Source organism: Anguilla anguilla, chromosome 6 (assembly GCF_013347855.1).
Source record: "Anguilla anguilla isolate fAngAng1 chromosome 6, fAngAng1.pri, whole genome shotgun sequence".
Classification (NCBI taxonomy): domain Eukaryota; kingdom Metazoa; phylum Chordata; class Actinopteri; order Anguilliformes; family Anguillidae; genus Anguilla; species Anguilla anguilla.
This window is the reverse complement of record NC_049206.1, coordinates 15,700,994-15,723,683: the sequence shown is the minus strand read 5'-3', so window position 1 is coordinate 15,723,683 and position 22,690 is coordinate 15,700,994. Positions and strand designations below refer to the sequence as shown.

The 22,690-nt window shown below is 42.9% G+C and overlaps 1 protein-coding gene across 7 annotated transcripts in view; it reads right to left on the bottom strand.

Moving 5' to 3' along the window:
• Positions 1-22,690, bottom strand: part of LOC118230401 (ribonucleoprotein PTB-binding 2-like) — a 29,369-nt gene that overhangs the window by 3,402 nt on the left and 3,277 nt on the right. For 4 of the 7 annotated variants that reach the window (XR_004765838.1, XR_004765841.1, XM_035423398.1 and 1 more), the window contains 14 exons: positions 22,551-22,644; positions 22,284-22,465; positions 21,142-21,208; positions 20,468-20,515; positions 18,903-19,162; positions 14,326-14,392; positions 9,124-9,593; positions 5,014-5,205; positions 3,276-3,396; positions 2,649-2,731; positions 2,032-2,130; positions 1,366-1,477; positions 913-1,190; positions 370-481 (listed from right to left, as the gene is read on the bottom strand). Coding sequence is in view for 2 of the 7 variants with exons in the window: in XM_035423398.1 (XP_035279289.1) it covers positions 370-481; positions 913-1,190; positions 1,366-1,477; positions 2,032-2,130; positions 2,649-2,731; positions 3,276-3,396; positions 5,014-5,205; positions 9,124-9,593; positions 14,326-14,392; positions 18,903-19,162; positions 20,468-20,515; positions 21,142-21,208; positions 22,284-22,465; positions 22,551-22,644 (2,185 nt within the window). In the remaining 5 variants the exon portion in view is untranslated. Of the gene's footprint in view, positions 1-369; positions 482-912; positions 1,191-1,365; positions 1,478-2,031; positions 2,131-2,648; positions 2,732-3,275; positions 3,397-5,013; positions 5,206-9,123; positions 9,594-14,325; positions 14,393-18,902; positions 19,163-20,467; positions 20,516-20,951; positions 21,209-21,401; positions 21,666-22,283; positions 22,466-22,550; positions 22,645-22,690 lie in introns of those variants that run through there. The other 3 variants (XR_004765839.1, XR_004765840.1, XR_004765842.1) reach the window with 3 other exon arrangements.

The window sequence follows — 22,690 nt, the reverse complement described above, 5'->3', positions numbered from 1 at the left end:
AGCCGTTATTAAGTGTGGAAACTCTGCGTGGTGTCACACAGGGGGGAGCCGGCTGGCTGCCTTGCCCACCGAGCGGATTCTGCCCACATCCCCGGGGTTAAAAAAACCGTTTCTTGTTTCGATTTTGATTAAAAGACGATCGGCTGGGCTGCTGGGTGGCTCACCTCTTTCAGTGGTATCAGTCCAAACCGTGCCGCATGGGGCAGAGCGTACCAGGGCAAAGCATCACCAGGGTTTCACCCAATCACAGAGCTGCTCTCTTGTAATAAATAAGTAAATAAGTAAATAAATAAAGGCATTGGTGTGCATGGTGTAGATGAGCTGGGGTGATAAATGGGACACAGCACACTGGTGTGCAGGGTAGGGCACCTTGTAGAACTGCACCAGGAAGCACGCTGGCCATGTTCAGATACGGGTTCGAGGGAAGCTTCAAATCCTTGGGAGGCTCCCCCAGCAAGGATGTCTGTCCACCAGTCGGACTCTGCAGAGAGGGAAAATCTTCAGTCCCATTTCCTACTAATTATGTAACGTAAATGAACGTACAGGAAATTCTCCCCTTCAACCGAACAAGCCCTTATGGGATGAAGAATCTGGCATATTCAGCTTTCTGGGGTCTGAATCAAGAAGCTCCATTTTAATTAGGCTGATTGCATCAACAATAAATTCTCACAGGCAGCATGTGTAAGTACTGAAATAACATGTAGAAGTCTGGAGTCCCTTAAGTAGAGGCTGTGGAGGCACAGCTTGAACATTTTTGTAAACAGATTTTTTATTTTTTGCAGGATGGCTATGGAATACCTCAATTAAAATCCACAGTTTACACTCCAATGGTGCTCATGCTCAAGTGAAGTTAAATCTTTATCCACTGTTAGTGGGGAGAGGCTGGGAGGACAATAAGGGGGCTGTCTTTACCGCCGTGCAGGTGCTGTTCTCCCTGGCACTGTGCAGGCCTCGCTGCAGATTTGGGGTGCATGTGAGGGGCCTGCTGATGCCCTGCGTGAGGCTCTGTGTGGGGAAGCGGTTGACTGGCGATGGCCCAGGTGGCGTGGGGCGAATTTCAGTCACGGAGGCCCCACTCTGCTCACTGCTCGGTGGGACCAGGGGTTGGCTGACTGAGGGGCACGGCACAGCCCCCACCGCCGCCGCCACTGGGCCTAGGCCACACACCCGCATTGCATCATGGGACATTTCTGTCAGAGAGAGAACACACGGCAGCGTCGAATCATAATTTTCTCAGTCGCGCCGTAGATGATCCGATTCACCAGTTTCTGTGATTTGGACGGCCTAGCCAGGTAAATCGTGCTGGATGAGGGCCTTTGAGACAAGCAGACTGAATCATCTCGCCGCCTGAAGCTCTTCACTCACCACTGGGGGTGCCTCCAGGCAAGGCCTGGCCCATGACTGGGGGAGCTGGGGCCTGCAGGCCCAAAGCCTTCTGAAGCAGCAGTCTGGAGGGGTCACCAAGCAGACTGGGCGTCTGGAGGGGGAGGGGGGGGTAAATACATTTGTATTTACCATTATTTTAATACAAACAGTAGTAGTCTGGAAATAACTGCTAAACCAGCATAATAAAACAGTCGTCATGCAAGGCTGTTAACGCTTATTTAAATGAAATCTGTGAATCCATTTTACACACTTAAAAGGACAGGTGTGCATGTTAAATACAGCAGCCCATGGACCTGACAGCCTGTAATGCTGACATTCTTGGCAGCTAACCATAAGACTTTCCTCTGAAATGAAACAGCCAGAGAGCCATACAAGGGGAATGGGATTCAAAGGAAACTCACACAAAGCAGGGTACTCACAGGGTACTCATACTGAGAGCAGGGTACTCACAGTACACCCACACTACAGCATGGTACTCAAGGTGAGAGCAGGATACTCACTGGCTACTCACATTAAGAGCAGAGTACTAACAGGACTCTCACAGTACGGTACTCAAGGTGAGAGCGGAATACTCAGAGTACTCAAAGTGAGCAGTGCACTGACAGGACTCTCTCAGTAAGAGCAGGGTACTAATAGGATACTCACAGCACAGACCTGTTTGTCTTTTATGCAAAGGAGCTGTTGCTGTGCCAGCTGCATCCGCAGGAGAGTCTGCAGAACCAGGCCGTTTCCTAATAAGGCGTTCTGCAAGGAGAGCGTTCACAGGCAGGGTCACACTGACAGCCTCCCCAAATTCCGGCCCCTGCATTACAACCCTCCACCCGCCCCTAGCCTTACACACCTACATACTGGCTCCCTAAACTTAATAGAGCTTGGAATTAACCGCTCACTTGCACTGTAGTGTGCTTAAGTTTAGGACTGCCTTAAAGACGACTGACAAAGCAGTGCAATGCACTGCTCAGGGCAGTGGATACTCAAATCTGGCCCTTGAGGCAAGCAGTACTGCCGGTTTTCGTTTGTACTAGATGCGTACCAGTTTTCGTTTGTACCAGATGCGTACCAGACGATTCGTTGATGAGTGTTCATTTCACTGATTGGTCAGATGTTCCTCTCACCTGGTGTCCCAGTGTCCAGCAGCACTACTGGCCTTGAGGCCCAGATGTGTGTAGGCCTGACGTAGGCCACAGGTGCCACAGCTTATCACTCCCCTCTCACATCCCTACCGCCCAACACTTCCCCAGCTTGCTTGAGTGCCCCCTTACCTGCTGTAACTTGCCAAGACGGAAGAAGGCTGTGGACAGAGGGTGGCACAGAAATGGTGCCCCCTGGTGCTGGCCAAATTTCCCTGGGGCAGGAAAGAATATACAGAATACATGCTGAGGAGTAGAGCCCATTCAGACCATACAGGTTTACCATGGGGGTGCCTGCTGCCTTATTTGCCTAATGTTTCTGGAATTTTTCTACTACATCGTCCTTTATCTTATCCCATAAAGAATTCTGTGTACTGGAAGCGCTTGCAGGGCTATTAGTAACCTGATCTCTGGCAGAGCTCTCAATAAAACTGTTCAGCGTATCAGCAATATACTTAATATTACTCTGAACACTCAAGTTTCCATTTTCAACTGCCATATCCTGATCCATTTGCATTTTCCCCAAATAGATTTTTGTTGCACTTATTTATTTTTTTAAACTTTAGCAGGAATATTACCGTATCCTAACTTTTTTTCTCCCTGCATTGTCTTTTTATATACAGTTATCATCTTTTCCTTTTCTTCAAACTGCCCCATAAAGGTTCATTCATCCACTGTGGAGAGTTTTTTTTAGAGCATTTCTGCATTTGCTTATTAAAACTTCAGACGTGTGTGCGTGAGTGCGAGCGTGAGACTCACCTCTGTACTTACTGTTCTGATAGGGCATCCCCAGCACCTGCAGGGTGGCTGGGTTACTCATGCTGCTCAGCAGCTGGGCCAGACTGGGCTCTGGAAGCAGACCTTTCCTACTGCTCCACGCCTGCAGGAAGCACACACACCATCAACCATGAACACGAGGCACATCCTGTACACACACACACACAATCATGGATATACACAATCATATACAGACAAAATCAATCACCTACTGCTCCACGCCTGCAGGAAGCACACACACCATCAACCATGAACACGAGGCACATCCTGTACACACACACACACACACAATCATGGATATACACAATCATATACAGACAAAATCAATCACGCACATTACCATGGACAAACTCGATCATAATACACATTAAACACAGTACACACATGCACACACACACATCGTTTCAGTGAATTTATGTATCAATCTGAACACAAACCAGATTTTAATACCTGATGCCGACAGAACGAGCGCATTCAAGTGACTTTCGTAACACTGTTCACTGTTCAGAAATTATGTTCGGTACCGTCCCTTTAAGAGCAGAATTTCATAGCAATTTCAGTATAAAGAATCCAGGATAATCGCTCACTGATCTGTCAGCTGACAACATTAGATGAAAGGACGCCTGTTTGATTTCCTCTTAACTGACAGACAGCAGCTGCTCGTGGGCAGCCAGTCACAGTCAATCAATCACTGTGCCAGGAATGGTGCAGCGCTTAGGGATGGAGGATTGGAGGAGAGGATGTGCACAGACCACCCCAGCGGCTGATGATATGGGATCTACCACGGATATGGAGACCTCATTCTGTCCTGAAAGCACGAGACTGGGGAGAAATGAGGACTCTCTTCTGTTTCATCTGTGTGTGTGTGCGCGAGTGTGTGTGCGCGAGTGTGTGTGTGTGTGTCTGTGTGTGGGTGTGCGTGCTTGCATGTATGTGCGCACGCGTTTATATCTGATTGGTCTTGTGAGAAACATTTTGCTCAGTTTGGTGGTGATTTGTAGCAAGTTCATTTCCTGCAGATGTGGCCCTCTTCCACCCTATAAAAGGCAAGATACCTTTGATATCTGGCGCTGCTGTTGTAGCAGCAATCAAAGCCAAAACAACGTGGAATACTCCGGCGCATAAGAAGCTGCTCCTTGCTGAGGCTTACTGAAAAGGCCAAATGAGCTCGACAGCAGCAGCTGATTAAGCGCATAAGAGCCCCCGTGCGCACTGGCAGAGGAAGTCAAATGAGTTTCTCCCACTTGTTTGCCTTTGAAATTTTAATGCTTCCCTCCCGACCTGCCTCTAAAGTTGTTGTCCAATTTGAGAAATTTCCTACGGTGAGCTGACGGACCGACGTTCCCACTTCCTGGCATCTCAGCTCAAACTGGCTGCGGTACAGCCGGTCCTGGGGGGATACATTAGGAGAGTGCCGATAGCTGCTTTTAGCTGGTGTCCCTGTGAGGAATGGCAGTGCCGTTTTTCTGCAGGCAAGCATCAGCGTGAAAACTGTAATTAAGGAGGCATAGCTCTCGGTCCAGCTCCATCTCATGGTGTGTGTACGTCTGTGTACGGGTATTTGTGTGTCCCTGTCTGTCTGCCCGTCTGTCCCAGTGTCTGTGTGTAAGCGTGTGTGTATGCAAGCAGGCATGTGTGTGTGTATGTATGCATTTGAGTGTATGTATGTGTGTGAGCGTGCGTGCCTGTGCAAACAGCATGTCTGCAGAGGGAAACTCACCATCCCCTGCGCAGCGATCAGGGCCGCCAGTGTGCTCCTTCCAGAGGCTCCTGGGGTGCAGAGGGACACGTGGACCTCCTGGCCCCTGACCGTCTGTCTGTCCATGTCCGTCAGTACAGCCTCCGCCTGCTCGGCCATCTCGTACTCCAGCACTGCAAAGCCCCGGGTGTGGCTGTCCTCGTCCTGCGCCAACTGTGGGGGGCAGGGGGGCATGGTGGGTTATGGCACAGTGATCCACTCTGTACACACACAAACACACAAACAGACAGATAGACACACACACACACACACAACCACAAACAACCACACACCGACAGACACACACACACACACACACACAACCACAAACAACCACACACACAGACAGACAGACAGGCACACACACACACACACACACACACACACACACACAAACACATGCACACTGGCTTCTCATAGGCTCAGATACTGACCATTGGCGGACCTACTAAAATGAGTTCAATTCAGCAGTTTCCTGAGTGAAAATCACCACTCAGGGGTGGCTGGCTAAATGAATGAGCACTAGCATGGCTCACATGCAAACTCCACCTGCATGAGCCCCCAAGAAGATGCACGACCACACACAGCCGTCACATTACAGCAAAAGCAGAGAGGGATATTAGATAAGCGCATTAGTAAAGCAGAGAAAGTACCGGAAAGCAAAGCTGGACTACTACTGTATGTGTCCACGGTAACTGAAAAAGCTAGCGAGCTTCTTAAACCAAAAAACATCCTAGCACAACAGCAGACATATTCAGTTACTGTCAGTCTCTTCTGGGAGACACACAATATACTGTACATAACCCAATTTCTTCATCTCGGATACCTCTGATCTATACATAGCACAGAAAAAGTGATTCATCATTAAACTGGGTTCCAGGGAGTGAAGAAAAATGGGATCATTCAGAAGTTATGGCTGCCAGAAAAAAAACAATAATTCTCGGCAGAAATACAGATGAACCAACTCAAAATGTCCCAATTCCTAATACTAGGGTATTATCCTGAGAACCATTAGCCATACTCCATTGACTTCTATGCACAACCATTCACCTCTTCTATGTGCTCAGGCTACATTCACACATCAAGTTACAGAGTGAAATTAATTCTTGTATGTAATCCTGAAAAGCCATATGGTAGTGTAGTAGTTGCAGTAGGGGTGGTGGGGTATGTAATTGTAGGCACATGCTTGCATGGGCATGTAACGAACAAAAAGTGAAAACACCTACATTAAGTTCCCTATTTCTGCTGAAAACTGCTCACGAAACCTTCTCATAATTAAGACCCTCTACCTAGCAGAGGCTAGGGATTCCCACGCGATCAGCACTAAGTAGCTAAAGAGGTAGCAAGGAGAACACAAGCCCAAGTCTGCCAGAATTAGACACAAACCTCTGCAGAATGTTCTTCAGAGTCTGTTTAAAGCATAGGCCAGAGACATCAGACAGAAACCAAAAAGGGATGTGCTTTCACTCAACACTCAAAAGATAATTACAAGATGTTATGACTCAAGACGTGTCTGAGGAAACGGGACAGAAAAAGCCTTGACCGAAAGGGTTTAAAAGCTCTTTTTGGAAAGCCCGCTCAGTAGCGTAACGGTCAACAAATCCACTGGTGATGTGCCTGACAGTTATACCTTCAGAATCACAAGCCCTCTGGCTGTCTGGGGTCCTAAATCACCAATGGGCAGAAGACACACAGGCCCTCCAAAGGAGCCTCTGTGACCACAGATATGCTTTCAAACAGCGTATCGATAACACACAGCGGAATTAGCGTTTGCGCGGCGCTGGCTGCAGACCCTGGTTTCCGGTCATTTGGAGCTCTAGTTTTACGTCTCCATTTCATTTCTGACCGCTAAAACCTCCCGGAAAAGCTCAAAACGTTTCTGCGAGGGCTGAGTGCCTAGTCCAGGAAAGGCTTTGTCCCGGTTCCAGCTCTTCCTCCCTTGTATTCTCCAGCGAGATGCTTTTCTCCTGCATTTACTCTCTGCCTGACAGAAAAGGCAACTTCCCACTTAAGTTCTACTTTCCAAGGGCTGTAAAAAAAAACATCTTTCCCGCCTCACCTTTAATCAAACGGCAAAAAAACATGTTTATTTCTCAATAAAATAAGCATGAATTCACAAGAACGCTATTCATCTGAACACATGCCATGGCCCCTTTTGAAGTAGGCTGCAAATACCACCATGGACCAATGCACCTAAACAGTTACTGGTTTGCCATCATTTATGAAAGGAAATTGAGAAAGCGTCCTCTAGCCTTTCATAATGTACATAGGACTCGAGAGTAAATTATAATAGTGAATTGCACGTCTTTTCAATCAAGAATGGCATCTGTCACGAAGCATGTGACTAATTTGTAAGAATGTTATCAGCCTTGAAAGAAAAATCTGTCCCTAAAAAAAAAACTAATGGCCTAATAGTAAGACAGATGAAGAAACATAAAAGTAATAGAAATACCGCCATGTGAATAATTCTTAGATGACTGAATAGTGGTGGGGTGGAGGAGGGGAGGTATTTGGTCACAAACCTCACAATTTGCACAAATCAGCAATGTATGACTGAAGATGTTATTCAGCAGCCACTGGTTACCTGGCTGCTCAAACAAAATAGTTTTATGTTTCAATTTTCCAGCCCGTTGAGTCTAATATTCTGATACAGAGATTTAGGCTGCTCATGCTTCAGCAAGAGTTATATTTAGAATACTTTGCATTATATTTTCTCAAGCATTACAGATGGGAGTAAGGGAATCTAATACATATGCATTTCTTACTGTCTGCAAAACAAACAAACAAACCAAAAAAAACAATCAAAGCTATTGACCTGAACACTGGGCCTACAAGTTGTAGCTATATGAAGGACAGAGGTAACAAGGCTATACAATGGATAACAAAAGGAGTCTCAAACACAAAATAAAGAGGGGTATAAATAAGAGGCTCCTTGAGGAAAATTATTCTGAATCTACTCAAGAACAGGTGTTCTGCAATTATGAGTACTGGGTTTCTGCAATGACAAGTGCTGGTGTTGAGTGATTAACACAAGTACTGGTGTTCATAGGTTATGCTAAACTTAAAAAAAACAATGACAAATCTGACATCAATATGTGAAACATTAGAATGAGAGGGCCAAACTGGGAAGTACTTTGATTCTGAACAGCTTGAAGTCTTGTTGTTTAGTATATGGATAGCCATAGAAAAAGGATTTTTTTCATAAAATGCACAACCCAGCACAGAACCAAGCACCTTTAATCAAGTACTCTCCACCTTCGCAGCTCTTTCACGACCTTTTCACTCAAACCAAGAACATTCTGGAGTCTGGAGTCACACAACACAGATCTACTGTACATACCAAAGAGCCAATCGGTGATGATATCACCCCAAACAACACCGCGTGGAAAAGAGAGACCTGAAAACAGCTCTGCGGCACGTCGGGTCGCTGACATCGCCACTGTCTGGCGCTGCTGCTATTGACCCACACACTACGCGCTCGTGGCCAGCAGAGGAGGGGATGCATACACCCTACACATGCGGGAAGGGAGAAGAGATAATGCACCAAAAGCTAATAACTTACCCCTAGGGACACTCCAGCACTTAAGGAAGTACATGGGTTTTACGGTCAGCTAGATATGAAAGTGCGTGTGTGTGCGTGTGTGTGTGTTCTGTATGTTTGTGAGAGAGTGTGTGTTTGATTATGTGCACGAGCATGTGTGTGTGTGTAGATGTATTTAAAAAACAGGCCAGCGATTTGCAATGATTTGAAGTGCTTTGACTCTTCATACACTAGTAAAATTTCTGTACAACACTGACATGTATAAAATCAATATTAATTTTCATCAATTTTTACATCAACTTTTCATGATTTTACTTTTTTTTCTCCATGTTTGACTAAATAATTTTCAGGCATCTGTACAAACATTTTCAGAATTTACCAGCATCTAAAGGGTTAAAGTATTGCAAATACTCATTTGATCCAGGTGTGATGGAACAAAAAAACACATACGTAAAAGCAATTAGAGTAAAAACAAGACACTGTACAAAAAAATTAAAGGATAAAAAAAACCACAGGAAAAGGGGTGGGGGGGGGGGGGGGGCAATTCTGACCTGGCAGAATATCGGCTTGTGCCGGCTGCCAAAAGCCCGGGACAGCTCCTCGCTGGCGCCGAGGTCACCGGGCAGCCCGTCCACGCGGAGGCACCTGGAGTGGAGGAGGTCGGCGGTCAGCCGGCTGGCGTCCACCCACTGCGCCGCGAGGGCGCGGCCTCCGCGCCGAAGGCCCGACAGCTCGCAGCGCGCCCGGGAGGCGGAGTCCTTCTTCATGTACTCCGCGAAACCGTAGCCCTTGGAGTGGCCCGTCCGGTGGCTGTACACTAGGAAACAGCGCTCCAGGTTGCCGTGGAGACGCGCCAGCTCCTGGAACTGGGCGGCGGTGAGGGTGTGGGGCAGGTTGGTGACGCAGAGCAGCGCGTCGGCGGACTGCAGCTGCACCGTTATCTCCCTGCCGCGGACGGGGGTCTGATGGAGGGACCGCATTGCATCCTGGGCCTGGTCTCCATTCAGCAGGGTCACAAAGGCTGGGAAGAAATTGATCAATGATAATTATAACAATAATAATTACAATAACACTTATTTCTTACAATATATTAGCTACAATAATAGACATTGACAACTTCATAGGGTATGTGGTTAAGAGGTCACCGTTCCACTCGATGATCAAACAGCGTAATATCAATAATCTGCTAATAATAATCTCATAAATGGAACTGAGCTGAAAGTGGTTTGACAGGTTTAATACGTTCAACCGAACAATATAGCCATGAATCAGCTGGTCTGAGTTACAAGAATTCCTTCAAAACAACGTCCAGGTCATACCACATCTTACTGCATGAATATTTAATGAAAGCGTATTAAAAAGTGAGCACTAAGCAACTTAAGTGCTTGCTTTAAATAATTTACGGGGAACAAACTGGAAAATGGAAGGAATTCTCTTAATCGAGGATCAGTTCATTTAGACAAGATATTACACAGGCCATTTTCCTATTTCAGCCAGTTTTTAATTCTTTACATTTTTCTTCCAATTTGGAATGCCCAATTGTACTTGTAAGCCTGTCTCAAGGCTGCAACATCCTTCGTAAATTCGGGAGAACCGCCAGCAAATTGCACCCCACGGTCTGTGAGCTAAACTGCGGTCATGATGAAGCAGAAAGCACTATTGCAGTGGAAGCTGAGTACAGCACATCATCAAGAGCAACAGTAAAGACTAAACAGTGTACTAATGTACACAGCTTAAACTGTGCTTATGTGCATTTAAATAATTCTGTATATTTAATATTATTAACATAGGTCACCAAATCAATTTTAAAAATGGAGTTAGTTTAAGCCCAGATATTTAGGAAAGTCGTGGAAGGAGGAGGTTATAGCATTTATGCAATTGTAAGCAGTAAAATAAGATGTTGATATTAATTTACATCAAGTAAAAGAAAAGAGAAAGACTAATTTTAAAGCTCCTCAAAATATTCTCCTTCTGAAATAGATATAAATAAATATCCCAGCTGATAAAACTATTTGGAACATATGCAGCAGTTGCAAAACACTGAGTGGGTATTGTATTGTAGCTGCAGTGGACAATGAGAGCTCCCTAGAGTGCTCACTAATCCCATTTGGAAATTTACTGCAAACAGTTGTAATCAACCAGTTCAAAACCTACTCTTTATCAAATTTAAAATATATGAGAAACAAAAACATATATTACACACTCACTATTGAATGGGGCTGAGTACTTACAATGAACAAAAAAGAAGATACTAACTTGAAATTACAAGCAAAGGTGGACAGACTAGTAAGCCAAACCTTGCAAGACAGCTTGAGTCCAAAGGACCCAAAAGAAAATGAGGTAGAAAGCTATGATGGAACAAACACAACCATAGAACCACCACAAAACAAAAGAAAAGAAATACTCCTTCTGTTCTCCAAAACAAAACAAAAAAAAGTCAAAAACTAAAATGCAAAAATAACAATCCCCTCAGCAGTCATGAATACTTCATGCAGCAGGGATAGAAGATGTGAGCCCTGACTGGAGGACTCAAGGCACTCAAGGTGCGTGTACACACACATGTACAAATGCGAAGCCAGCACGCACACAAATGCACACTGATGAATGCATACACATGCATGACTATTCACAAGAGGAGACATACATACACGCAAGCTAACTGGCCACCTAGCGCCTGGTTTCCCAAAGCAGGATTACCGAGGATGCTGGATAACTGCACTGAGTAAAACCCGAAAGCTTGCCAAATATGAAACAAGTAATACACACCCCCCCAACCCCTTCCACCCGGCCTGGCCCATGTTTTTGTGTGCATGCCTCTTCTTGGCTGCTGCCCACGGACACATTGGTGGTGACTGCATGCTTTCAAGCATCAGTCATCCACCGTGAGAGGCAGGCATGCAAACACAAGACCACCCACGCAAGCAGCACACTCTGGATGCTGAGTAGATGAGGAGCCCATCTCCATCTACTCAGCCCCCCTCTCCACCGTTCCAATGCCATCACAGGTGAATTTATTCCTGGAGGACAAACTCTAGCCTTCCAGGACAGAGGCGACAAAACCCGTTGCACCGTCTGGCCTGGCTAAATGTAAAAGGAAATTAGGGATGAAATTTTTAAGGAAACATTAATGAACAGTCACCGATTAATCGTTAACAAAACATTGAGGTAATGACTAAAGTTGTCAAAACAAACAGTTTTGAGGTGGTCCACCATGGTGCACAATCCGTAATACTAATTATAACAGTCACATTTTTTATTCAATCAGACTACACGAAAATACACATATTTTCCAGATGTTATGGGATGACGCTATTTCCATGGAAACCAAGAGGGAGTGGAAAAATGCATCTTCCTCTTCCAAACCTCCACATTCTGTATTTCATTTTCACACATATATCATCAAAGATACCAGCACATACAATGCTTCCTTCAAACCTGCAATGTGATTCTGGATCCATTACCATTGTGTGTACATTATGGGTAAGTACTAATGTGACCATCTTCCAGAAATATTCATGAGTCACTCATTTAATTGTCACATGCACAGTGACCCCACAGGGAAGTATTTCCTCCCAGAATCATCAATAAATTCCAACGGATCAGGTGGAGAAATAGGTCTACTGTTTATATTTTTTATATATTAACTTAATTAAAAACTCTGAGCCAGAAGTGATATCCAAAATCTGATTTGGCCTTGGGTGGAAATAAAGTAATAAACCAAAAATTATTGGTCATGCCAAATTATGGAATGCTGGATCTTTGGAATGCAGGATATTTCTAAATCTGTTTTACACAAATTCACCTGCGTTCTGATAAAAAAAAAAAAAAAAAACTATTAAAATTTGGATTACAGTATATACCAACTCACAATAACAACACAATAAATGTATCTCATTCATAACTATCATGACACTTTTAACAGAAGTAATCATTTTTTTGTTGTTCAAGTATGGGTCATCACCTGTTGCAATCTTTTGCAGATATTCCAACCTTGGAATATCTGCATTTATAGAACACAGTGTATTTATCCACCTGCATTTTGTATTTTTTTCAGCATAAAACAACGCAGAATCCTGCGTTACCACTCCCATGAAAATGCAGGTCAACTATGAATCGTAATTTATTTCCCAGGCTGTAACCTAAAGGCTATAACCTCATTCAGGACCACACAGGCGAAGAAAATAAATAAAATAACCTCAAAATAAAATCACGTTAGGCCATAAATGTTGTTAAACGGCTTGCATGCTGCCAAAAATGGCTCCCTTATGGCTAGTTTTAACAACTGCAGTTCAAACCTATCCCATGCAAGCCACTTCCACTACCCCACCGGAAATCCATGGTCTATGTGAGTGCAGATGGCCTAAATGGCTGACTGCAGTGCTGCAACACTGTAAGGTTTGCACTTCAGGAACAAAAAATGAAAATAAAAAAATAAAAACAGAAATATATAAAACTTTTGTCCTGACATCACACCCTTGTTTTCGATGACAGCATAAGTCTAGCGCAAAGCCTACAGCCAGGAGATGGACCTAATTACAGCCTGAGCCCCTGCCAAAGTTAGTCCTTGCACTGTGGACTTGACACACACCATTAATGGTTATGTGGCTCTCCCCAGATGTCAATACTTACATCAACAGACTTTTTACAATACAAGGAGACACACAATTGGTCCCACACTATTGCTCCCTCCCTCCTTTCAAGTTGATATGACAAGGCTGGTTCTTAAATTAACAGAAGATCCTTTTAAAGCTTCTGGAGTTATATTTTGCCATCATCGTCATGTGGGTAAGAGACACCATGGTCTTTCAGTGTCAAAAAAACAACAAATGAAAATGTGACTCCTTTTCTAATGCAGGAGCCTAGACTTCCAGCTCAAACTATGGCAGCTGAGTCTACACTATCCTGCTCCACTCCTTGACAGCTTTAATCTTGGTTCTTCTCCAGTTTCCCAGACAACAGGAGAGCATCAGCAGGAGGCTGTCGTGTGTCGAGGAGAGTGTAATGGCTCCAGCATACAGCAGCCCTGGACTAATTCACACAGTACAGGAACAAGCAATTCCAGCAAGTTCATCCAACACTTGAATTCTGCAGTAACTTTGATGCAACTGATTGTTAACTGTGAATTTCAGCTTTTCTACATATTATCTCAGTAACCAAAAAAATATTTCCTGCAAGACTCCTTCAGCAGATGAAACTTCTGCACAATCAGTTGTATTAATTTTCAAACCAGTGTCCGTTTTAAAAAAAAGTCAATTTCAAAGTTTGTCTGCTTTCGACAATCACAGCGAACAGAAATAGTTACTACTTGTTTTCTGCTCGGCTGAAAAAACAATTTTCCCCAAAACTACAGAAGAATGGTGGACATTTTATATTATTGACTTTACAATGGTAGATTTTAACAGGCATTCATTAAAAGTGCATTGATTACTAATGTGCAGAATGTTCTTCTTGGGTAATCAAGTTAGCCAGAAATACTATTCTTGTAAAAGGAATGTAAAACCGGTTATTACTGTCACCCTTAAAAGTACTGTCCAGTTTTCCCTTTACATTTCTGTTTGGAATCTAAATATGCAATTTCTATCTGTATCCCACCATTCAGAAGTTAATAACTTCTGGATAATGGTTTAATATTTGACAGCAGCTGCACTGAGGTATACTGTAGGATTCAGCTCTAGGTACTCAACACATGTTGGGGAAATGTAGTATTAAGTAGCCTCTAAAAGCACTACGTGAATAACTAAATATATAATTACCTGTTCCTTTGTTCCTGTCCACATAACAGTACTTCAGCTCATACTTGCACAAAATGCTGCGGACCTCCTGCCATTAAGAAAAAACTTGTTTAGAGCAGAAACTTCCGTCCTATAAACAAATGGGGACATTCACACTGTCTTCATGCAGGGACATTCATAAGGAAGAAACTAATTGACCATACATGTAATACTGCTTTTCAAAATTTAAATACAATAAATACATAAAATCTACTCAAATTCTGAACTGAGGTCCCCTGCTTAGATTGTATTATTATAGGCATAATTCTTCTCTGATGCCTGTTTGGATAATGAGATAGCAAAAGTCAGGTTAATAATGGAATCAAATATTACGGTTAATAATATCAACATAATTTTCATTTAAAAAAACATTTTGAGGAATACATTATCTGCACGGAACATCAAACTTCTGATTCCACACAGCAAAGAAGGGGGAGAAAGAATATAGTTAGCATCCTTGGGCACTACAATCGGGTGCTGAGCAGCCTAATTAAATTAACCACAGCATTTACTGCGCATGACTTATATTACCTGCATTTATATAGATCTGAATATCAGAGTGCAAAAATAGCATCCACCCCCCCCCCCCCCCCCCCCCATTTTTCTTAAAAGAGGAAGAAATAATTTCAGGAAGAACCTGTGCGTCCCCCAGCCCCTGCAGGGCAGGACAGAGATTGGAACGTGTTTATGTTTTAAGTGAACGCAATCCAGACCTGGTAGCACAGGAGAAAGAGAGCAGCTGGCACCAGTTCTCCTTCTCCTGTTCGTTTTCTCTGTCCCCATCTCTCAGCACCAGCAGCAGAAAAGCCACAGTGCTGGGTGGAAGGCCGTTTCTTTAATCTGCACACCCGTGCCAAGCTATTATTGTCCTGTATGGTATCTTATACAACCCACACATAGCTTTCTAATTCTTGTTCAAGAGGAATGCACAATACTTTCAGTTAGCTTCATCTTGACTAGGCCACATCTGTAAACAAGATGGTGGCATTAAAGAAGATTTTATATAATCTTACCATCTTTCTTGTGCAGCATCTTTCGGGAACAATAATGGGGTTTAAATGATGGGAAAGCCATGCGGACACTAAAACAGCATACAGATTAAAATGTCACATTCATTCCATTGGTTTATGAGCATCCTGTTGTCCATTTTTAATCAGCCCAAGAGGGAAAAAACTAAATCTTCAGAAGACAACAGCTGGAACTACTCAGGGCCACAAGGAAAAGTCAATTCTGCATTTTCACAAAAGTACTCTATCACATTCATCCATTACAAAAGCCCTATTGTTACAGTGACTGCTCCTTCTTCCACTCTACACACTAATAGGACTAAGGAGAGCTCAGCACTGTGATTGGTCAATAACCAGGATCTTGGGCAGGTGACCACTCAAGAAAGAGCGTTTGCATTTCATGTATGTAGCCCTGCTGCTGTTCCATGTGAACCAGCCCATCGCAAACAGATGCAGATGGAGCAAGCAGTCAAACACCTTGCAGGATAAGGTGACAAAAGTTTAATTTTTAAATATTTAATTTTTAAATTTTTAAATATGGTTTAAATATGGTTAGGAGGGATAGCTCAGGTCAGACCTGGTTCAGATGCTGGTAATATTTGAAAACACTTTTCCAGGTCTCTGACAGTTTTCAACAAAACAGGTTATGAAACAAAATTTACAATCGTATGAACCAGGGCTTTTTTCGAAATATCGTTGGCAATACTGGTGTAAACTACACCCACGCTCATGTTCACTTCCATGGCAAAACACTGACTCGTACAAATGCTATTTCAGCAACAGCAACTGCCACCTGTTTGTGGGAGATATAACATTGGTTACTGTCCACACACAGGCTGGGGGGCTGGGACAGTCCCACCAGATAAGCTTGGCAATACCGGGGGCCACAAACGCCACCCTTATCTCCTCTTCACTGGCCTGTAATGAAAGTGACCTGCTGTCCAGGGAGCCCTCCGTAACTGAACATCCAAAATGGATAGCCGGGCTGGGGGGCCTTCATGCTTACTCTGCTAAAGCATTAATCACCGATAGAACCAGGTTCTTCAGCCATTCCCCCCTTCACCAGGAAAATACAGGGTGGCCACTAGCTATTAGTCAGTCTGTTGTGAAAGAGCAACAATTTATGCATTTGGTAACTGCGGAGACAGAGAGGTATAGTAGATAGGTCATAAGAGGGACAGAGGTCTCAGACATGGGTTTTAATGAGACACAAGCTGCAAGGCACATCATGGCACACAAAATATCCACCGCAATAGCTTTCCTGAACTCCAGGAAATAAATATAATTTATTTTTTACTAGTATTATAGGGAAACAAATGACTCCATTTTGTTAAATGTAGGCTACATGTTATACAAAATGTCCATTTACATAAGCCCCCAGTATTTTTTTGATAATCCACAAATTTATATAATTTCATAGTGCATCACAGAATGTTTGCACAAAAGAAAACTTTGTAACAGGGGTCTAGATGAATCGGGGGATCTCATTGAAAATGTGAAAGGAATCAGTGAAGATGTGCCAACACATGAATTCAAGTCTTCATCGAGTCATCATTCTGCATACCATTTATGGAGTGTATTTAACAGCACAGCTCTGGAGTTTCCTCTTTGTACAGGAACCATAAAATATCTTGAACAATCATTTGTTATTGCTTTACTATTACACTGTAAAACAAAAAAGGTTTATTTCAGGAAACCAATTGCCACAAACCATTTGAATTATACTTATGTTTTCCTTTTTGAAGGCGAGATGACTCAATCTAGTAAAACTGCATTTACAGTGTATTACTGCTATTACTAAAGTACATGTTGGCATTCCTGCAAGGATCATTGCTTTAACTATTAAAGAAGTGATATTCATTTCCTGGATTCCTATGGGAACAGCACAATGGTGCATGAAGTCTGTTCTGGGAGGCTGCCATGCTAGACTATGGGGATTTTGGTACCAGATGTGCAAGCAAGGTAAATTAATAGTTATGAATTGACTTAAATGAGGACATTTGCTATTTGGCACCAAGGGCTTACTACATTGCATAACCTCCAGTAACCACTGGAGTTTGTGCGCTTCAGGGGGAATGTCAATCCCTGGTCCCCTGCATGCTGGTATAGTGTTTATTTGGACACGACTTGTGAGTTTAGGAACGACACTAATCCATTCAGCTACCACGTGAGCTCACAATTACGGAGTTATTGTTGCGCAGTGTTTGTTCGGAAGAATGTAGGCGTTAGTGAAAGGATGTCTTAAAATCTGATTGGCTGGAGAAGACTAAAAAAAACCTATTTCTTGATACATTTGCATATCTTGTTATGAGGAATGTCTCAAAAAGCCACAAAGAAATGCAAACGACGTGTCAAGTGATGCGTACATGCATGTTGAGTCACCATCAAATGAATGTCCATATATTGGTAACACCACTCCCCCCCCCCCCAAAAAAAAAAAAAGCGTGTCAAGAAATTTAAATAATAATTGCATTTGTTTGAGAGTGCAAAAACATATTTCAGAAATAATTTTCTTTCTTGTAAAATACTAAAAATATTTTATTTGTGTAGGCCATATTTATTTAACGATTTATGAGACAATATCACACACAATCGACCTCAACCAAAACAAAAACACTGTCTAACCTGGAAAGAAAACTATACAATAACCAATACATTTCATTCAAAATTTAAATCTAAGAAGAAGTTTGACATTCGTCAGTTTTGTAATACATAACTAATGACGATAGTTGCACGAACAGTTTTAAGGTAGTCAGCCTAATAAATGCATATTAGGCGAGACTAAGGCTTGTTTTAATATTAATCTGAGGCAGCGAATTTATCATTCTAAATTTAAATAAATGATGTTACGCAACATTTCGTCACAGGAGTAATGTGATTAAAACACGAATAGGCTTATAACAGAACGCTGGGCAAATACACAAGGTTTATAAAATTACGAAAACCCCAAAATCCCGATATCCTCCTACCTAAAACATGCTGGAGGAAGAGTTCACATCACAACGTCAAACTAAGGAACTACAGAGGCCAAAGACGAGAATTTGTAAGTAGCCGAGGTCGGCCAAAGGGAAAGTTGGTCCAATGGTTGAAAAAAAGCATTACAAATCTTGACATAGGTAACATTAACTAGCCAAACACGTAAGCAGCACGACGCCGTGCCTTTAATCACCGCATTACTTTAAAGAAAATATGAATTAATTATACGGCATCAAAAGAATAAACTAGGCTACTTAGCAATTATAGTTACAGGATTCTTATTTTGCCTACACACGATCAGCATCGCAGCTGCACCCTTGATATGTTGGCTAATTAGCAATAACAAAAGTGACAGAAAATAGTCGCCGATTCTGGGAGTTCACGGGCAATTTATTTTATTAATGTTCAGCGTTTTGATTCAAAATTAGCTTTACATTAGAACTTTAAAATAGTATCTCATACTAGATGATATGCTCCCAAAGTTTTATGTTTTAAGACCTTGATAACGGTTTGATAACACGCGTTTGCAATTTTCTACAATAAAAACTTCCAGCGACACTTCTGCAACTATTTTACCTGGCTGGTAATATCCTGAGGCAGGTGCTTAATGATGATTTTCCTCCTGTTGCTCAGCTCCCTGCGAGTTTCTTCGAGCCTTCTCTTGATTTCACCTGGTTCCAAATCTGGTAAATCTCGCATGCAGAGTCTCTCACCCGCAGACTCCTCGTCCTGTCGCACTTCTGAGCTGTCAGAGCCCGGTAAATGTGAATTCTCCTGGATTCCTGAGACCACGGTAGGTGCTTGTACCGAGAACGCAGCAGCCATTTTGAAACGCTCTGTGAAAGTAAGAGCAGGACTTGTAGGCTGTCATCTCATTTCGCATCCCTCCACTTGCGCTCACAGACGAGAAGGTAGGCTACCAGCGGGTTGAACATTAAGCGGCGAAATTGGCCAAAATTTAGTTGGCTGGACATTTGGCGACCCCCCGCGTTTTGAGCAGGGATGACACGCCAGGTGAAAATGCAGTTTGAATGGTTTTATCGTCATCTAGCGGCCACCAAAAAAATATCTTGTTCTGGGCAGATGTGCGTTTTAATGACGAGTTATAGCTTTTTTTGACTGGTTATCATAGAAAAGAAAGTTTGCATATTTTACTTATGTTTTTTAAAATATTTTTATTATTATTTATTTTTACCATTTTCATGAGGCAATGTATTGATATAGAAAAAGTGAGCAAGCAGTTCCATCTTGTTTTGGGACTAGGTTTTTTGGACCTTCAATAAACTATGTGACCATCTTACAACCACAGTAATTTGATTATTCTGTTGTCACCGGACATAAGTATTTAAGTGCTTTATTTGGAAAAAAATGGCAACATTTACTAGTTGCTAAATCCGGCCAATTTCCTGATCAGTTCAGTAAGTTAATGTACTAGCTAGCTCATTTTTGAGTGAGTTCATAGCGTTGAACAATATCTTTCCACCAGTGAACTGTGCTCATTTAACAATAAAACTTGCCAAGGCTAAAGAGTGGCCCATAAGCGGAACGTGAATAAAATAAAATCAGGCAAGGCAGTGTATACATTATTCATTTTATAATTTCAAAGATAATACCAATTCACATACAGCCTGAATGCACACATGTTCTGGCTGTTTACAGATAGCAGACAAACATATTTTTTGGATTTGGATGAATTTTGATTTTCCTGAGAACTACAGGATACACGAATAATACCTGCACTATATCCTAATAAAACAACACCTGTTTTCCAGAGGGAATCAAAAAACCTGAAAAACCCAGGGCCAATTTGGGAAAAACTGTTAAATTATTCCCTGACCCCAGCAAGGCGGTCAAGCTAAGCTCCTTCGAAACTGGCAGATGCAGACGCGCAACGCTGGACTACGACACTGAGAAGGCACAGATCACAGCAACACACATCGCAGGAACCAACCATAGCCCCGATGGGAAGCTCATCACACAGGAATCCACAACACTTTAGGAAGGATGCACACCTGAAAGAGAAAGACCTGATCCAGGGGAAAGTCAGCATGAAATTATGAACATTTATGGCAATGAGGGACAATCCATCCTGAAAACAGAATTCAAGGAAGGGTTAGAAAGTGAAGGAAATGAGGACTCACCACTACCATGGAAATACCTGTCATGTCTGTAGATGCTGCAGGCTGAGGCTGGAAGACACAATGAAACACATATTCATGAACAGGGTAGCGGTTGCAAGTAATTGCATTTATCTTTTATTAGCAGAAGACAAGAGATGTTTATTGTTTATATGAGAAGAATTCAGAAACCATTAATGAAAATGTTTAGTAAATTAATGCTGTTTACACATCAACTGGTTAACAACCCTAACCTGTACCTATGAACATCTTACAGTATTTTCCAAATTGGAGATTGGATGATTATGCCTTATGAACATCCATTTTTCAGAGGGAATGAAAACCCTATTTAAGCAAAGATGGGATAAAGTGGACAATCACCCCCGACCCCTCAATAGTCAACTGATGATTTTCCAGTTTCCAGGCAATTTAGATTTTTCTCCTGGGAAAAATTGGGAAACACTCTTATTGTTTGCTCATAGTTCCATGCTTATCTATCAGTTCTTACTATTCTTGACCAGTTGGGGCTGTCTGATCTTGGGACGTGGCACGGTGTTTGATCCTGGTCCGATGCCTGGCTATAGACCGGTTCCTGAATCGGTTCCTGGGCGTGTTTTGTCGGACCATCCCGGTGCATTCTGCCGGCAGTGCCTCCCTCCGCAGACACGCGTTCTCCTCCTGCAGTGACTGGATCTCACCTGTTAACTGCTGCAGAGTGTCCACCTGGATGCTCAGGGTCTTAGCAGTTTCCTCCAGTTTGTGTACCTGTAGGGACAAACAACCAGCAGAAATATGGCAGTTTTTAGTGTTGTATAATATTATTGTATAATGTTACTGTAGCAGTCTGAGCAATTTCTGTTGGTAGAAAAGGTTTCCAGATCCCTTGATTTATGAAGCTAGTTTTGTGGAGGGAAACCACATAGCAGACAATACACATAACAGGACTGCAACCATCTACCTCATTCCTCAAAACGTTGTTCTCTTCCTCCAGGAATAGGTAGGTGTCTGTCTCTTCAGTCAGCCGTATCTCGTAGTACATTTTAATGTCTACATTTTCCCTGCTCACTGCCTGCAACATTTCTTTCAGTAGTTCTGTCCTGCTGTCGTACTGAAGAGATTGCTTCTTGCGTATGTTCACGCACTGACACAGAACAGGACACAACGAGTGCTCTGGTTATGCTTAACTCCTTACAGCGTTCTTATCTGTGATGTAGCCATACCTGCACTTGCCCCCCAAAAAGGTGCTTGCAGGCAAAAATATTGTACATTAATATAATGACATGACCAAAAATATTTTTCAATTTGAGCTACAACGTTATAGAAAATATATCCTTGAAAACACTGCAGCCATTCTCTTATATTACAAGATTCTTTTTTCTCCTGAAATGCCTGGCTATATTTGTAAGCCAACATGTATTTGCAAACTAGCCTCACGCCTCTCCTCCTTCCAATTTGGGAGAATGCAGACAAATCTGCTTCTCTTTAGATACTTGTATGTCTATCAACAAGCACTTAATTCCTGTGCTGAAAGCTGTGCTGCTCATTGTGTCAGAAGAGCACGCTTTATGTCCAAGCTGGCACAGGCAAGGTGCAATTAGCCAGTAGACCAGATGGGAGTCACCGAGCAGTTAGTGCACAGTAGTTATACTGAATGGCTCCTTCCCTCTTGGTGATTGCTACAGCCAATTATGCGCTGCCAGCTACAGATCTGGTTTTGATACCAAGACTGCGAGGCACATCCATAAACTGGAAGTTCAGCCAAAGATTTTTAGCTTTTGAAAGACCATACTGAGATCCTCTCACTTCCTGTTACATGAAACTTACTTCTTGTGCCCATTACCTCTGCAAGCTGGTGTAGAGTCTCCTGTAGGCGTTCCTCATATCTGCTAGTGACATCCTGGACTTCTTGCCTTCTGCTTTCTTCAAAAGCAAGCAACTGCTGTCTATAGCTTTCCTTCATCTTCTCCAGAGCATGGGACCTCTCAAACACCACCTTCAGCCTCTCCATCCTGATGACCTCGGCTGAGAACAGAAGAGACCTCTGTATTGAGTGCCCTCTGTTCACCTGATGAGATGATTGACCATATTTGACCCATGCAGCTCATACTTAATTTGCCTTTTTCTTGGGCATGCTTCTCCTTCAGCTCTGACACAGATTTCTTGTTCTCCAGCTGCAGCTTCTCCTTCTCTGCAGCAAGAACCTGCATGGCAAGACAAGATTGTCGACTAAGTCACAAGGTATACATG